This window comes from Epinephelus fuscoguttatus, linkage group LG3, assembly GCF_011397635.1.
Source record: "Epinephelus fuscoguttatus linkage group LG3, E.fuscoguttatus.final_Chr_v1".
Taxonomy (NCBI): domain Eukaryota; kingdom Metazoa; phylum Chordata; class Actinopteri; order Perciformes; family Serranidae; genus Epinephelus; species Epinephelus fuscoguttatus.
Genome location: NC_064754.1, coordinates 10,299,465 through 10,316,623, shown reverse-complemented (window position 1 = coordinate 10,316,623; position 17,159 = coordinate 10,299,465). Strand labels below are relative to the sequence as shown.

Genomic DNA, 17,159 nt, shown 5'->3' with positions numbered 1-17,159 from the left:
CTTTGTGTGCAGTTTCACAACAACACGAAAATTCATTACATGGCGTTTCCCATGCTTACACATTGTATAGGAGAGGATATGGTTTATACGCCAAGATCACAGACATCATAAAGAGTATTTTGGGACCTTTAGGCTAAATCAGTGTGCAAAGCCAAAGTCTTTAATGGTGTTCTTTATATAAATGAAGTGATAGTTAAAGCTGCCTCTCAGTCACGCTAAGAGACTGTATCTGTAAATAGGGAGATTGTGGTTTTACAAACCAGCACCCTTACATTCAATCAAGGCAGCAGCTGCGATATTAACCACTCAGAGACTTTTGTGAAATGTAGGACTCGCATGTTATTCTTAACATACAGAAATTGTGGGGTTTGGCAGAGGCATTGTTTACTACTGGGTCAAGGCTACTTGCCACAGCCAGTCTGTTGTGTAACAGAATATGAAAGTCAGAGCCATGGTAAACAGTAAAAACAACTTTCTCTGAAAAGTGTGGTGCTGTGCCCAGAAAGGAGATACGAAGGGGCCAAATGGATCCGGCCACACACTGAAAAACAGGGTCAAGATGGTCTGAGAGTGGGTGGGGAAAAAAATGTAGGTCAAGCGACTAAGAATGGCAAAGGGTCAACAAACATGAACTCAGTCAACTGAAACCATCGTCACTGCAATGTGAATTAGACACTTTCTTTATAAATATTTAGAAAATGTGTCAGTGCAATATGTAAATGTGAGACGATCGAACTGCTGAGCTGTGCTGCAACACTTGTTCTTCTTATGACAAGATAAGAATACCATTTACTATCGCACACAGAAAAAATGTGCTGCAATATTAAAGATGTCAGCAAATAAATATTCTACAAGACAAACTGTGACATGCACCCATATACAAAACTAAGCCAGCAGCTGGTTAGCTTAGCTTAGCACAAAGAAGGTAACAGATTCCTCCTACCAGCACCTCAAACTCATAATTAAAAAGTTATATCTCTTTTTTTGAAATTCGTACAAAAAACAAAACAAAAACAACAACATAAGAATACTTTTTTTTTTTTTTTACATTTTTTTTCTACATTTTCAGACAGATTAAAGAAACAAGATTTTAGAGGTTTTGTTTGGTGGATTTTGTCATCTTTTGACAGAGCCCGGCTGGCTTCCTGTCTGTGCACTAAATTAAGCTAATTAGCCTAAATTAAGCTTCTTAGAAGGAATGGGAATCCTAGAGTATTCTGGGGCAGTGCTGCCATCTTGTAAGGATAAGTGTCTGTAGCTGTGGTCGCCACTGGCGTAATCATCAGTGAATTGTTCATCATCACAGCTACGCTCGAGAGACAAATGCACGTAGAAAGAGAAGCTCTAAACAGAGTCAATGGAGCGAAATATTACAAAGTTTAAGTCAGTTAATGATCTCGATATACAGACTTGACAGCTTGCCACATGGGGTTCTTCTCAACTAACTCTTGGAAGGAAATTAACTAAGAATGTTTCTCCCGGATGTTGAACTATTCTATTAGCTTAGTGAAAAGTCAGTGTTAACATCCTTTGTTTTATTGAATGAAGGGTGCAGTGAAAAGTCCTTGCTCCGTCTTTTTAACTTGTTTGTTTTAGTAGTTGTCTTCACAGGTCGGTGAAGGAATAAGTCCTAAACCCGGAAATGAGTCAACAGGTTTTTGGTTATCGTCACGCTGGACATGGCTTTACAACCTTGTTGAGGTGGTGATGTTGAAGTCATGTGTTTGTGGTGTAATTTCTTTATGACTTAGTGTTAACTTTTCACTTCCGGCGATTGAATTTATGCCTCAGAAATCCTAAAAGTGGTGTTCCTTTGTGAAGATTGTCAAGTGTAACTATCATAAATTTTTGTCAGCCACAGAGCTTATTTTCTGCAGTAATCCAAAATCCAGTGGATACGATATGGTGGAGAAATATATGGGTGGTCACGTGTGTATCCTATGTGCATGCGTGTGGTTGAATGAAATGAAAACATCTGTCCGAATTCCAAATGGCCTCGCATTATGTGCGGATGCATAGATTTCCATCTGGCTGTGTTTACGGCAGTGTAGGCCCATAAACACAGCACTGACGTTCCTCTGGTCTGACCCCAGGCTGCCATGTCTCACCAGCATTTATCCCAGGGCCATCATTACTCTCCCCCAAGCAGTGTGGGAATGTCACACTGAGGACGATAAAACAGAAATATGGATGTGTGTGTGTTTGTGTGTTTTTTATAGAAATGCAAATGCGACTGCCCCACGGCTGCGTGCGCTCAAATAGAAACTTACCCCGTGCAACAATGATTGCAGTGTCTGACACGAGACACAGGAAGAAAAGGGAAAACTTAAACACACACAGGCCTGACCAGAATTGGCAGTGTCATCCTCCAACACTTGGTTAACTTTGGGTTACCTTGGTTGAAATATGGGGATGAAACAGAAACTCTTTGCTGACACAGGGTATATCTCAAGCTGTGCTGCTGGAGTCTTGTGTCTAGACTATGTGTAGGAGTAGACCTGATTAGATATCCCTGTATGGTGTTTTGACACTGCAGGTTCACTGAGTTCATTTTTGACAAACACATTCACTTTGCCTCTAAATTATTCCTTTCTTTCAATACAAAGACATTTGGTATAAAGCACCAAGTGTTATTACATACAGTAGTAAAAGATGATGATATATCTATTATATTGTATGGTACTGTATAGTGTTAATATTCTGTATGAATTAATAGACTAAAGCAGGGATACTCAGCTTTGTTTGCCCGGGGGCCACTTGTGCAAAATGGCAGGAGGCCAGGGGACAGTTAAAGGTCCAGTGTGCAGGTGTTAGGGGGATATATTGGCAGAAATGAAACACAATAAGTATGTTTTTTTTTAATGTACAATCACTCGTGTTATCGATACCTTAGAACAGTGGCTCCCAAAAGTGGGTCAAACATGTTAAGTTTGTGAAAAACACACTTTATTTTGAAGTACATTGAATATCTGGTGCATAGCTTTTATTTTGAGGTGCCATTCCCTGCTGTAGAGTTATTGACTAAGGGCCAGCTACCTGACAGAGACAGCAAACTAGCTCCACAACATGATGCTGAATATATTAAACTGTGTGAACCTTGAACTAATGACAGGGAGAAATCTGGACCCCGTGGCCAGACCAGTTGGGAACCACTGCCTTAGACTGAGCCGTGTATATGTACACAGGGAGCAGGTCCTCGTCTACATAGTTCACCATGTTGCACTGCCATGTTTCCGCGATAGCAGGTACTGGGCTAGCGACCCATCTCCGACTTGGCAAACAGCATCATAGGGACATTGTTTTGCAACGTGAAACTCTTTTGTTAAGTGTTTTTACCAGTTTAAATCACCTGGTCTGTTTCTTTCGGAGAGTGAGGTGCCTCTGCAGATAATTCGGCTCCTGGTAAAAACCTCCTGAACAATGGACACTGAAGGAATCCTAACCAGGAGAAGTTTCAACTGGTTGCTATCTGCAGTCCTCACCTCCAGATGGCTCTAAATCTTACACACTGGTCCTTTAATATGCAAATTGCAGCCCTGCACAGTTCAGGTGTACGCAGAGGTGTTTTTAGGATTTATGAACATTCTGGGCTTCTGCTGGGGGGTCCAGGGGATCATCCTCTGGCACATTTTTCTGATAAACAAACTCTATTTTGATGCTTTATATGCACTCTGGTATCTTTTTTTTCCACACAAAGTGCAAAAAAATCAATTAATTTTCTCTGTGAATAAGAAAATGCTAAGTGCGCCACCAGGGACACTCTAAGTTGAGTGTCACTGGCCTAAAGACATACCTCATCCATGGCCAGCTGGATCTTCGCTCTGAGAGGCACCAGGGAACAGACAACAGCCAAGACCCAGAACAGGAAGAGGAACACAGAGGAACGACAGCCTCTTATTCTTTCCAACTGGATGATGCATAAGGCCAAGATCTAGAGAGAGACAAAGAGAGACTCAGACTAATTTCAAAATTCGCATGTGTGGTTCTTACAACACTGGAGAACAAACTACTGTAACCCCGAGCCAGGGAGCACTCAAATCTGTGATGCCACGTTAAAGAACCGCCTGGAGCGAGTCAACAAAGACACAACAAGGACAGGAAAACATGCTTTCCAAGTATGAACTGAGTTGTTTTTTTTTTTTAACTCAAACCAGTCTTATTTACATACCAATGAGCTTTTTATTATAGTTACTATCACTTCCAAACTTCAAACTGTTTTCTTTTTTCTGGTGAAATTTTATTAAATATGCAAAAAACATCCACACAAGCTGCCATTCAGTGCTACCCAACTTTAATTCAGTTAAAAAAAATACAGCTTTCTCTTATTAGATGTCACTGCCAACGTTTAACAGAGCATAGAGGTTTTAATCAGATTTAGTCTGATCTAATGCAGCCGCCCGTGGTTTTGAGAAAGAACTTGGGTTCCTGGGATTTCCCTGGCCGCAGGCGCAGATGTGATCTGGCCGACTTCCGCCTATAAAGAAACGACACATGTATGGTATGCCACATGCCCTGCACACATAGCTTAATGTTATTATATACGTTCCTTTAAAAGAACACCCTATACTGTGATGTTTTTTTTTTCAGAAAAGGCCTGATTCACTGTTTGGACACTGTCTGTCTGTCCTCAGAGGAGTCAGGCATCTGCCGTCCAACCACTATAATTGGTCCCTCTCTGAGTGGTTGGCCAAGTGAGACGTCACGTTGTCATGCCAGCTCATCACCAAGTGGGGAGAAAGCCGGTTTAGGTTTCATAATGGGAACCACATTGGTTACTCTGGGATGAGCCACAGTACTGTCCTGTTATAAACTATAGCGGCCTGGTAATTATATAAGCTTTTCACATCAACAACCGTATACATTTTATGGGGAGATGTGTACACATTTCTGTGTGGTGGCCGAGAGGGCGAACATCTTTATGTGCTCTGGTGGGTATAAACAACATACAGGGTTCTCATTTACTCGCTGTGGTGACCCACTGATTATTTATTCTTCGGTTCGTTCATCTTCCCTACACACTCGATACTTGCCAGTCTATTGAAGGATGAATACACAGACACTTCCAATAATACCTATGGAGAATTTAGAGTCTCCAGTCCATCTCACTGGATGTTGGAGCCAAATGCACACCTACTGAAGGGATGCAAACACAGGGACAACATGCCAACTCAAAGCACGTGAACTTTCAAGTTTTTGATGTGCTTACGGTGTGAAAATGTCCAGATTACAAGTACTCCGCTAACAAGTAACTGAGTAGCTTTTTACAGTTTTCAACACAAGCTGTATTAATTGACTTTTGTCCATTTGGGGGAAACACAATAAGCCGTAGACAAAATACTGACTTTATATCACCTTCTTAAGTTTATATTGCAAACACGATGGCAAACAGTTGCTTGTGTACACATTCAGCCAACATGAAGCAACATTAGCACTAAATTTGGAATCGCGTCTGTGTCCAGCTGATGCATGTGGGTCCAATAATCACTCTCGTTTTAGCTTTAATTTCGTCTCCGCTAACCCCTGAAGGAAACGTGTGGCTCTTTAGCCACTAAACGCTCCACTGTGTTTCCCAGCTAATTGCTAACCTTGTCTGTCTGGTGTTGGGTGCTGGGCATGTAGCGTACAGTGGGCTTTTTTTAAAGACAGCTGCGTCTGTCTGGAACTGAGGTTACAGCTGCCATAAAACCAACACAATGAGCTGAGAGATGCTAAAAAAAAAAAAAAGTCCTATATAGCTGAGGGGAACTGCAGAGTCATCACATATAGGTTACATATAGTAGTCATGTGAACCTTGGTTGATATAACACTAGAGCTGCCAGGGGTGGCTGTGCAGCTAAAACCACCAACAGACAAAATTGGCCTGCTACTACAATGCATCGATATTTGAGGAACAAGACGTCTTAGAATGATAAAGAAATCCTTGTCCCTGTTGGTACAAGGTTCATTTATTTCTCATGCTAGAACACAGGGTTCTGTAACAAAATGCAGCAGTTGTAGTCCCTTTATAATACTAACAAAATGACAATGACAATAAAATAGTATAATAAGAAAATTGCATTTATAGTAAAGGTGAATGTATGGCTTATGACGTTACACACATGCATATGAACTCCACTTGTGCAGAGTTCAATGCACAGGAAGGCTGTTAGTCATTGCATGAAGCTGTTTGATGTGTTTTTATAAAGTGAATGTGTCTGAGAAGCATACGACTGATAAATGAGACTTGGATTATGCTGTATGAGTTGTGAGCATTCATTAATAAATTAAATAAATAAACTGGTTTAATCACAAATTCAAGGTAATGTGGTGAGTAACTGATAAACAAATGATCATTTTGCAGGTGAAGCATTCCTTTAGTCTTCTCTGAGACTGTATATCTCCTCCGTGTATGTCAGTCAGAAGCACCATGCTAAGAACTTTATGTCCTAGACTGCTAGTACTATAAGTCCTGGACTTATGAGGTTGCGGCTGCAGCCCGACCCCAAACCTTACCATAAGCGCGGAAATCATATAACTGACCTTGGGTGAGCATCTGAGGGCAAGTACCCTCCTATTTCTAGCCTTCCGGTCTGACTCGCCATATTGCTGCAAACCATCAACGCATCTGTTTGAAGAAGTCAGTGGGTGGAACTAAGTCCATCACTGAGCCCCGAATCAAAACCCGACCTTATAATTACATGGGAAGTGTGCAGTGCTGGGGAACGAATACGACTTTTACGTCATGGTATCGCTGATTATAGTCAGTGTCATGTGTGTACTTTTCATCAATGGAGACCACGATTCGTTCGTGGGCTGAGAAATGTTCCCATACATTAACTTGAGCTGAAGGGCAACAAAATAAGCTGGTCTGAGCAAGAGGAGCACAGTGTTCCAGGCCTGCACACAAACGGGTGGTAGTGGGCGGCTACGATCAACCTCAAGGAAATTATATCCTTTAATATAGGTCTGGCAAGTACATTTAAAGATCGGTGACAAGCTCTTAACGTGATGTAAGCTCTTATATGATGTATGAATCCAAATGTTTGTTGTCTGCCCCTCTGGTCCGATAAATGATATCCTCGAAATAAATGACCTTTTTCTGAAATACATCCCTCGATACAAGAGGCGTCTCAGTGTATTTCTACCCAAACACGTGCTGCTATTTACTCAAGAGTCTGCAAAGACCACAGGTGGGGAAGGCTGTCTGACTTTTGGAGAGCAAGACTGTGCAGGACCTGTATAAGGCTGCAGAGAGAGGAAGCTTTGTGAGTAAAAGTATATGGTCCTGTGCATCAGCTTTACAGGCTCACTGGGCTACAGCAACTCTTCCTGTGCGGACTCAGCACCCTGGCACTGCATTGTAATTCTTACATCACTCCTGCTCAGTATAAACAGCATTTTAAACTTGCCATGCCACCCATGTTGGCAGGCGCTGCACCCCTCTTCTGTTTGCTCCTACTCGTCAGTTAAGTATCATTTGAAATCTGCAGAAAATGAGTGGGATTGATGTCCTGAGAAACATTCGGGGTTGTTTCCATCACCACAAGCCACTGAAAACATTTCTCTGATTGCATAGCAGCCCTTATCTTCTATAAATAATGTCCTGTAGCCCACCCTACATGTACATGCCATCCTGATCCAGGTAGGGGGGAGGAAGCATTATAGCTTGATTCAGGATGTTTGGAGTTAAACAAACAACATTTGTAAAAGATTAAAGAACTCACATAGACTGCATAACTCTGCACAGGTCTCACACTGATTTGGATCTAAACATCTGAGTTGTTTGAGCTGTTTCTTGTCGAACTCAGCGAACTATGGATTTTGAGTATGCGTTTGTTTATTCCAGGGTAAATCTGTTTTGTCCTTAATCTTTCTTACTGTCTGCATTGCAATTAAACATGCTGTATCTTAAGTACAGTTTTGGTCAGAACAATGGCGCTCAAAGAAGAAGCTGGCGTCAGAACTTCCACTCCAACAGCGCACCTGTAGCCTATATAAAGACTGAAGCTTTCTATGTAATTAGGTCAAACACAGGCTACAATTGTATATCATCAACTTTGTATTCAGCGGTGAAAGATGAACCAAAAGGCTGGAAGAGATTCGAATGAGGTCGATTTAAGGCACATGATTAGTGAAGGCACTTACGCCACTGAGCAACATGCAAGTACGTACAATAAACTTGAATGAAGAAATCAGACAGTCCTCGCAGTTTATGACTAATTGGTCTCTAATGGTAGTGATGTCCTAAAAACAACATACTCCGCGTTACAAAGTACGAACTGTTGCACAAAGTATACATACAATTGGGTCATACTATTTCATCATAACGCTGTACTTTGAACTTTGACCCTCTTGCTCATATTTCCCTTGCAGTTCGTAGTGTGAAATTTGAAATAAAAAGAAAAAGTATGTGATATTTGAATGCAGAGGATCTTAATATTATTACTTAAGGTTACCTTGGAGATGCAACAAAACAAGGGCGTAGGTTTCTTATCAACACTGAGGGGACACTTAAGATATTAAGGGTTAGGGGTCCTCCGGCAGAACATTTTGAGCATCAATACCTGCATTCTGGTGACTTTTTATGCATCAGTTTGTGGATTTTCTGCATAATATCTTTAATTTTGTCAAAATAAAAGTTCTCAGCTATTTTTATTTTGTGCAATACACGTTTGTTATTTTAAGGGGGACTTGTCCTGCTGTATCCCTCCCAAAATCAATGCCTTTGCAACAAAACAACATTCACTGAGTTCACCTTGGATCGAAGTCAACCCAGAGAGCTCTGCTGTGGTGACTCTGCAATGTATGTAGTTTTAACAGCAAAATTACATATGCATTTCTCTGTCATTATTATTTCTGTAGTCATGTCCTTAAACAATTCCTATTCCCTATTATAACTATCCATTCGACTGGTCATCTGTCACATGAACGTGCTGTCATCCATCATTGCAGCGTCTGTCAGCTGTCAGTGAGCGATCATGTGTCTGCAGCTCAGTCGATGTGACGTATGACTGTGCAGAGGATTGCGAGCAGAACAGCCAGAGAAACATGCTGACTTGCAAACTGCAAAATGTGACCTGACGCAGTAGGACATCCTGGTATTTTTGGCATACTGCATTTGACATACTACATATCGGGACATACTAAATCTTCTTCTAGCACACTAAATACTATGGCAGTATGGGTACTGGAGCTCACAGATAGTATACTTTGGAGGAGAACAAGCCTCTAAAAACATCAGAACTACTTTTGGTTTATATACATTCTTTTCTTTATGACACATGCTCTCTCTTGCACAGCACCTACCACTCACATTTTTCAGTGTATTGAAACTTGCAATACATGCGTACGTGCACTGATCCCACATCAAATAGAAGCCGATGTCACTACACATGTACTCTGCACCCTGATGAGTGGTGGTCAAACACTGGCGGTGTTTACAGGGTACTGTAATGTTTGCATTGCCCGCAACACTATAAATCTAGCCCTGGTTATGCATCTTTGCACCTCAGTGTCTGGCCAACATGCTCTACATAGACTATATATTCTTTCATTTGCCTGCACGTTGACATGTGAGCCAGCAGGACACTGGCTGAAATATTCCCAAAACGTCTCTGTTACCCAGAGCAATGCTGGAGGGACATCACGTGTACGGTTTGTGCTACAAATCAGTTGCATGAGTCAAAAGTAAAAGGGTTTTACGTGTGTACACTATGGATGCTCTCTAAAACGAATGCAAAATTATACGACTCTTTGGGCATTTACTGTGTATTGTTGTTGCACCCTCTCATTTCATTATCTCCTAAAACTTGATCAGGGACAAACAACAGGGCACATTTTATTTCCTTCATATAAGAGACCTGAGACAAATTGCTATTTCAGTTATTTAAGGACCTGTCAACAGTGTAACACTGTCTATAGGTTTAACAATTCACACACAATTAGATTTCAGTGGTATGTATGAAATGCACTTTTGCCTTTTGCATTATGCCCCACACAGTATGTGCACTATACTCATGCATACTGCAATGTTTCAGGCAGAGTTGAGACGAAGTCCTTTTTTTTTTTTGTTGTTGCAAGTGACCAGTGAATTTCAAGTCTTTGCACTCATGTCCGAAGACCGAAACTTTGAGTTTTGAGTCATAAAGAAATCTTAATGTGCTCTTCACGAAATGTAATGCCATTTTAATGACATACTAATAGTGAATAAACTTAGAAAAATCATGAATGCTTTGTAAAATTTGTATTCATTCCTGTGTCTCTGTTTATAATTGTTGACCTGCACATTTTTCAAACTGCAAGTTAGTTCTTCATGGTTCTCTCCTGCAACTTGACTGGATCAGGCTGCTCTCATGCACTGTTCTTACGTTTTTTTATGAAAAGTATTACCCCCAAATTTTTACATATCATACGTAATCATGAGCCAATACATATGCAAGCCATATATCTGGGAAAACTAAAGAATAAAAGAAGGACGGAAGTATTCCTGTATGGGTGGAGGTCAGACTTTCCAAGGAGACTGGTGTTTGGAACTGTGTAAACTTTGAGTGAACTCTGAGTCATTTGAAGGTACGTCCTCACCTAAACTCAGTTACAGTAACTTTAATTTCCTAAACCTAACCTCTGTAAGTGCGTAACTTTACCTTAAAGACATAACATCATTTGAGGGATGCTAATTCATAGGATATAATACAAACTTTTGTACGGGGATACATTGACTGGATGCTGTAGGACTGGTTCAAATAAAGTTGATCTGGAGAATTAAGCATCGACTTGCTGAGAATGATTAACGTTAATGTTTGTGGCACAATTTTTAAATTACATCTTTGAGCTTCGGGGAAGTTATCAAGTATTTTCAACTCAAAATGTTCAAGTCTAAGTCATGACTCATTGGTGTTTAAGTCCAAGTTGAGTTGCGAGTCTTTTTGGAATTCATCAAATCCATCAAATTTGTGACTCAAATCCACACCCCAGTGTTCAGGTATGAGTCTACAGCTTGATTTAAGCCAACATGTTGCAGATGAATTGAGTTGAATCACTTTGTAGGATGCTGCTCATCCACCCCTGATGCAAGTAGATTAGAAGTAGGCCCTCAGATTTTACATCTAAAAAACCCATCATACTACTGAAACTACATAAGCTCGATAATTCCGCATTTGGACAAATATAGACTTGTGAGTAAACACTAGAATAAAATCAGGAGACAGTCATAATATTTACCACAGTCATGCTGCGTATGATGGGGCTGAGTAGGAAGACCATGTGCTGCTGGATCTCCTGACTCCTCTCCAGCAGGATGTAGAAGAACTCCACAAAACCAAAGGAGGCCAGCAGGAAGCCCAACACCTGAGCAGGGCAGGAGAGAAACGTCACAGTCACATCAGAAATGCTGCTTTTGTATCTGATTCCAGTCAAAAACAGTAAAATTAAGTGTCTGTGTGAAGTCTCACCATCTTGGCGGAGCAGAGGCAGGACATTCGAATGCGTCCGCTGTCGTGGCAGTAGAGGAAAAGGCAGTAGAAGGGGGCCAGCAACCAAAGGTAGATACAGGGGACCCACACCAGTACTGTGTTCTGGAAACACTGGGTCAGGTCTGGGTTGGCCGTGTACCACGTACGGTTCCAGTCCTACAACAGAGAGAAAGTCGTAAGTTAAGATCAAGAGAATATGCCTAAGAGTCAAACTGTGAGATTATATCCATCATCTGACAGACAGAGCAGGTGAGAGCCAGATCCAGAGAATTCAGACTTGGTTTGGGTCCTGCGTTTCATCCATCGAGGCAGTGGAGAGTGAAACCACAGCAGGTCAACAGAAAGTGTGTCTGTGCCCAATCCTGACAGAGTGTGAGTTGAGAGAGTGATTCTTTTACTGAAAAAGCTGAGTCGGTTTCAGGATTTTTTTCTGACCACATCTCTGGCTTTTTTCCAGAATTTGAAAAGGACAATGTACGCTGTCAACACATTAAAAAGTGAGGTCAGGGATTATACTAATAATGATGCCAATAAACAATAAAATTCCATGCAGACGAGGTGTGTTGGGCAAACGCTGCCAAAAGTCTGCGATTATGTAACAGCAGCAGAAGCAGTAGAGCTTATTTAGTTTAAATAAAAAGAACACCAGGGGCTAAGTGGTTTGTTGTTGTCCTGCTTCCCTTGTTTATCACCTCAGTGGCCTAATGAGGGGCAGGGTGTCTGGCTGTGCTAACGAGGCTGGCCTGTGGAGTCACCACAGGAAGTGGTTTAAAGCTTCGAGCATGGCAGAGCCGTCTGGCCGTGCTGGTAGACTCCCAACTGGGATAAGGCAGAGAGGCCACAAATGGTGGCGGCTGCAGGGTCATTACGTAACGCGGCCCTACCGGTGAACCACGTCAGGTGAGTAGTGGCTGCTGCTCAGAGGGGGTGGCGTGTCTCAGCAGGGCAGGAAAAATGATTAATTCAAGTTTACCATAAGTCGCTACTGTTCCCCACCTCTGGAGCCACAAGGGTCTGAATCATGGTCTGACTGTTCAACATCTTTGCCTGCACAAACAAATCCTACATAAACCTTCATAACACAGGTGGCTCAGGTTGAGGGCATAAGTTTTGATCCAGTGCTGGGAAGCAGGCACATATGAAGCGGGAGATTTGGGGGTTCTCCGACAAGAAATATTAAGCATCAAACACTTTATTTCTTGCATTATGGTTCATTTTTTTATGCACCAATTTATGATGGAAATGTCTTTTTTGTCAAACTAAAAGTCTTCTGCTTCTCTTTAAAATTTTTATTTTATTTAGAGGGAACAAATGCTCAAGTTGTTACGTCCTATCCATAATCCATGCCTATGGTTTTTACCTGCAGAATGTCTCTGAAATTAACATGTACCTACCAGGATGAGATTTAAAATGACTTTGCAGAGGCACAAAATGACCTCGAACAGACACAAAATGACAACCAAAGCCAAACAAAATGACTACAAAGAAACAGAAAATGACAACTAAACCCACAAAATGACATCAGATGCACAAAATTACCCCAGAGAGACCCAAAATGACAGAACAAACCCACAATACTACCCCAAAGAGACACAGCATTACCTCGAAGAGACAGAATATGACTTCAAAGAGACAAAAATACACATGATGATCTCAGAGAGATAACCTGAAAGACCACAAAAAGATGCACAATGACTACACAGGGAAACAAAGCAACAACGGAAAAAGAGGCAAAAACACCACAAAGTCTGAGTGTCTTGCTCCTGTGTAAGAGAGATGGAAGGGCCTTTTGTATGTCTGTACTCAGGGGCCTACTGTCTCATATAATGAACACAGCATTTTGCACATTCTGTATACTAGCCTTCTCTGTGAGCACTGATGTACCAAAATGCATTTAAGTGATAAATCTCATGAGAGGCAGTGTGTGGGAGGCTACTTTCACAGACCCTTCTGACTCCTGTGGTCAGGGCCAGGCGGATGAACAGAACACTTTTATGTAAGAAATCCAACTTGTCAAACCCTCTCCAAGCACTTTCTTGTGCATTTTGCCCAGTACTTATCCTGTTTCTCACCCCTGGCTGAAGTGGTTGCAGTAAACTAGTAGATGCCAACAGCTCGGTCACCATAAGGCGTCTATTTTTACCTGACGGACACAGTGATGTGAAAGTAGAGGAGGCTGTCCTGTTTTACATCCTTTAGATTTGATAGATAAATTCAGCACCTGAAATGACTATAATAACGACACTGGCTTGAGAACATAGCAACAATATGCACCAAATGTTAGTATGCAGTGTGTATGAACTACTGTAATTGTAGAAGGCATTGATCACTTTCCTGACAGTTTCACTTATACTTTGACCCGTTTTTAAAATTACAGGACGGCTTGGTTTGAAAAGAAAGAAACCAAATACACTGCTTGCTCCTAAATTGCCCCCTTTCAAATTTGTCCATATAAAGCTCACGTGTATAGGTGCTTCTGGATCAAACCTCTTCTGCTCAGCTGGATTGTGCATGCTCAGTTCAGTATTTAAAGCCATATAAATCCCAGTCACTACCCTGGGGCTGTTGACAAAGAGTAAGGAGTAAGCAGTGACGCTGCTCCAAAAGTATGCGAAAGGTTGATTACTACATTTAATAACCGAAAGTGCTCTGCAGCCAACATCAGACAAAAACATCTGTTAAAACATCCTCTGTGATGGATGTCATGTGGCTGAGAACATCACATCTGTACTTTGAACTTTCGTGGCAAAGAGAGCCACATGAGACAGCCAGTACACACTTCACTTTCACTTTCTCATTTAAGTTTGACGGCCATAGTTTTGAGGTTTTGCCAGAAACAGAGAAAGAGCCATTACTAGAGGCGTGCACTCAGTAAAGTGCAGATCTCCACCAAGGGATCGTGATCGTGGCAACTCTTACCAGTTCTGGTAGCTTAATTTCAGACGGGCCGCAGCCTGTTTCAGAAGCTAATAAAAACACAAGCCTCCTCTTTTTTTGATGTAGCCATGGCAGCACAGAGCAGATAGACTTTTCCTGCTAACAGGTACTGTATGTGAAATATACAGCACAGCCAGAAATCTTTGATCTATGTCATTCATAACTGGACTTAAACGGTGTTAACGCTGTCTATAACGACGTGGAATTGTCCCTCCCGGCTCCCTTACAGTTAAGATGGCACAGGAGCTAGCAAAAACGGGGACAAATTCATCTTGTACCATGCCTAACTTTAGCGGATCATAACATGCCGGGTATGAAATGAACAAAACTTTTTCTATAGATGTCAGTCACAGACAAAAATGTGGCTGCCAACAGACAGTAAGGCTGGCTGTTTTTAGCCAAGCCGATTTCTGGAAAACTTGTGGTTGCTACAGGCCAGTTAAGCGAAGTGAGTAGTCAGCGGTCAGTAAAACAGTTTTCTGAAGAACTGTGAATCACCGCAACCCACGCAAGATCATTGAGCAAACAGTCATACATGAGTACACAAAATATGAGGCTGATTGGTCCAGTAGTTTGCAAGACGAGCTGCAGATGGGCAGAAACACACAATCACACACACACATTCACTCACTCACACAGCATACACACATGGCCAAGTGCATGATCTCCTCCAGGCTTACAGCTTGCGTAGATAATAAAAAATAGATACTAAATTTGTCCCTCCTGGCTCCCTTACAGTAAAGATGGTGGAGAAGCTAACACACACGGGGACTGATTCATGTTGTATCGTGCCTAACCGATGGATTAATGGAATTAATCTGCAGATGCTCAGGTTCAAAGTAAGCCCAAAGCATGTGTCCTGTGACAGACAGTAAGGCTTTTTGTTTTTAGCCAAGATGATTTCTGGAAAACTTGAGGCTCCTACTGGCTGGTTAAGAGGAGTGAGGAGTCAGCAGTTAATGACTGAATCACTGTGACCACACATGGTCCCTGAGGATACAGTTATACATGTGTACGCAAAATCTGAGGCTGATTGGTCCAGTAGTTTGTGAGATAAGCCACACACACACACACTCACAGGCACACACACTCTCTCCCTCACTAACACACACAACCAAACGAATGATCCCCTTCAGGCTTATGCCTGTTGAAGATAATGAGAAACAGAAACTTAGAGGGAGAGAGAGGAGAGGGGAGAAAGAGGCAAGTTGGGAGCGAGTGCATTCAATAATTCGGTGTTCCAGCTGGATTGCGGCCATTTCGAGCCGGGACTCAGAATGTGGAGGTTTGCTTATATACAAGAACAAAAAGCCTTTCCAACATCAGCAGCTCACTCAGTGTGATGCCATCTCCTCCTCTCAGCATCTCATTGTGCTGATTCATAGAGCGGAGTGACGGTAAATGCAACTCTGGCACACATCAAAGGTAAACTCTCCTTTTCAGACTTGACTTAGATTAGATCTCTTAAACGTACATGCAGACTGCAAATTGAAAATGTCAGCGGTTGCTATGGGGATTTTCCTCCCGCACTACTGAGTGCTGCCAGCTAACATTTTAGGCTAAACCATCCTCTCTCTTCCTCTTCTAAACATTATTTTTCATTCAGTTGCTTATGAATGGACAGTAAAAACCTGTCTAATGCTGAGGAGCAGCATAGTTGGCAGCTGGCACAAGACACAAGAATAGCATGCTAATGTGGCTAATGCTAACTGAATTTATCATCAATACAGAATATTAAACAGGTTAACAAGAATAAGGAAGCAATTGTCACTGTGTTATACATATACATTTACAATAACAACAGTGGGTGCTCATTATTTATGTTCAAACAGACAAAACCAAACTTTTACATATATATTTACTCATTTATATTGGCTGATATAAAATGAGCATGGATTTCGTGACAGTAATCACATAGCCAAAATATCGGACTCTTTGTAACTCAACTGGACGTGACTCTGTGTGACTGTTCTCGGCAAACAGACACACAATCGATTGTTCAGGGTCAGTGAACACATGACAAACTCACCCACAGAGGGTCCAGGCCACTGAGTCTGCAAAAGGCATCCATCCACTTGCTTGCTCCTTCCTCCTGGATGCTCCACTTGTTGGGGTCGATCAGCCCTGCTCCTCACACTGAGTAGCACACACTGGGCACCAGCACAGGTGTGTCTGTGTGTCTGTGAGTGTGTGATGTGGGGAGAAAGAGTTTAGTTTGTGTGTCCTTATTAGAGTTTTCCTCTCTAGCTAATGGGAGTAAATCTTGGGTTTAGCCTGTTCCTGCCTGTCTGTCTGGGTGGCACGCTCTGTGTTTATTAGTGTGTGTGTATTTAAGTGTGTCTGCGTGACTTTTCCTCCCCTTTAATAAAACATCTTCTCTCAATGAAACTCTGTTTCTGTCTCGCTGGCTGTTTGCACTGCTGCTGCCCTGAGATCCTGTGTCTTTCTGACTCTCACTCCGTCTGCCTGCTGTTTATGAGTGTGTCTCCTTGTTGGGTGGGTGGAAATCTCTCTCTCTCTCTCTCTCTCTCTCTCTCTCTCACTCACACCCCTCTCTCCTCTCCCACATCTGCTGGATTTCGATCAAAACACCACAGCTACTCCCCTCAATGGGATGACAGTCCCACACCCAGACGCACTCCTCCCACTTTCACTCACTGCCCCTTACCTCCTTTCTCGCTCCTTCTCCCTCCCCCTTTCCCCACATCCCAAACCAGCCGTCTCACCACACAGTGTCTGTTTGTGCACATACATACCTTTTAAAACTGAGAC

General features: G+C 42.1%; 1 protein-coding gene across 1 annotated transcript in view; it reads right to left on the bottom strand.

Annotated features, from left to right (window-relative positions):
• Positions 1-16,900, bottom strand: part of abcc6a (ATP-binding cassette, sub-family C (CFTR/MRP), member 6a) — a 34,424-nt gene extending 17,524 nt beyond the window's left edge. The window contains exons 1-4 of the mRNA XM_049571650.1: positions 16,417-16,900; positions 11,430-11,606; positions 11,200-11,325; positions 3,794-3,931 (exon numbers count right to left, since the gene is read on the bottom strand). Coding sequence (XP_049427607.1) covers positions 3,794-3,931; positions 11,200-11,325; positions 11,430-11,606; positions 16,417-16,458 — 483 coding nt within the window. The 5' untranslated portion in view covers positions 16,459-16,900. The remainder of the gene's footprint in view (positions 1-3,793; positions 3,932-11,199; positions 11,326-11,429; positions 11,607-16,416) is intronic.
• Between the last annotated feature and the right edge of the window lie 259 nt (positions 16,901-17,159).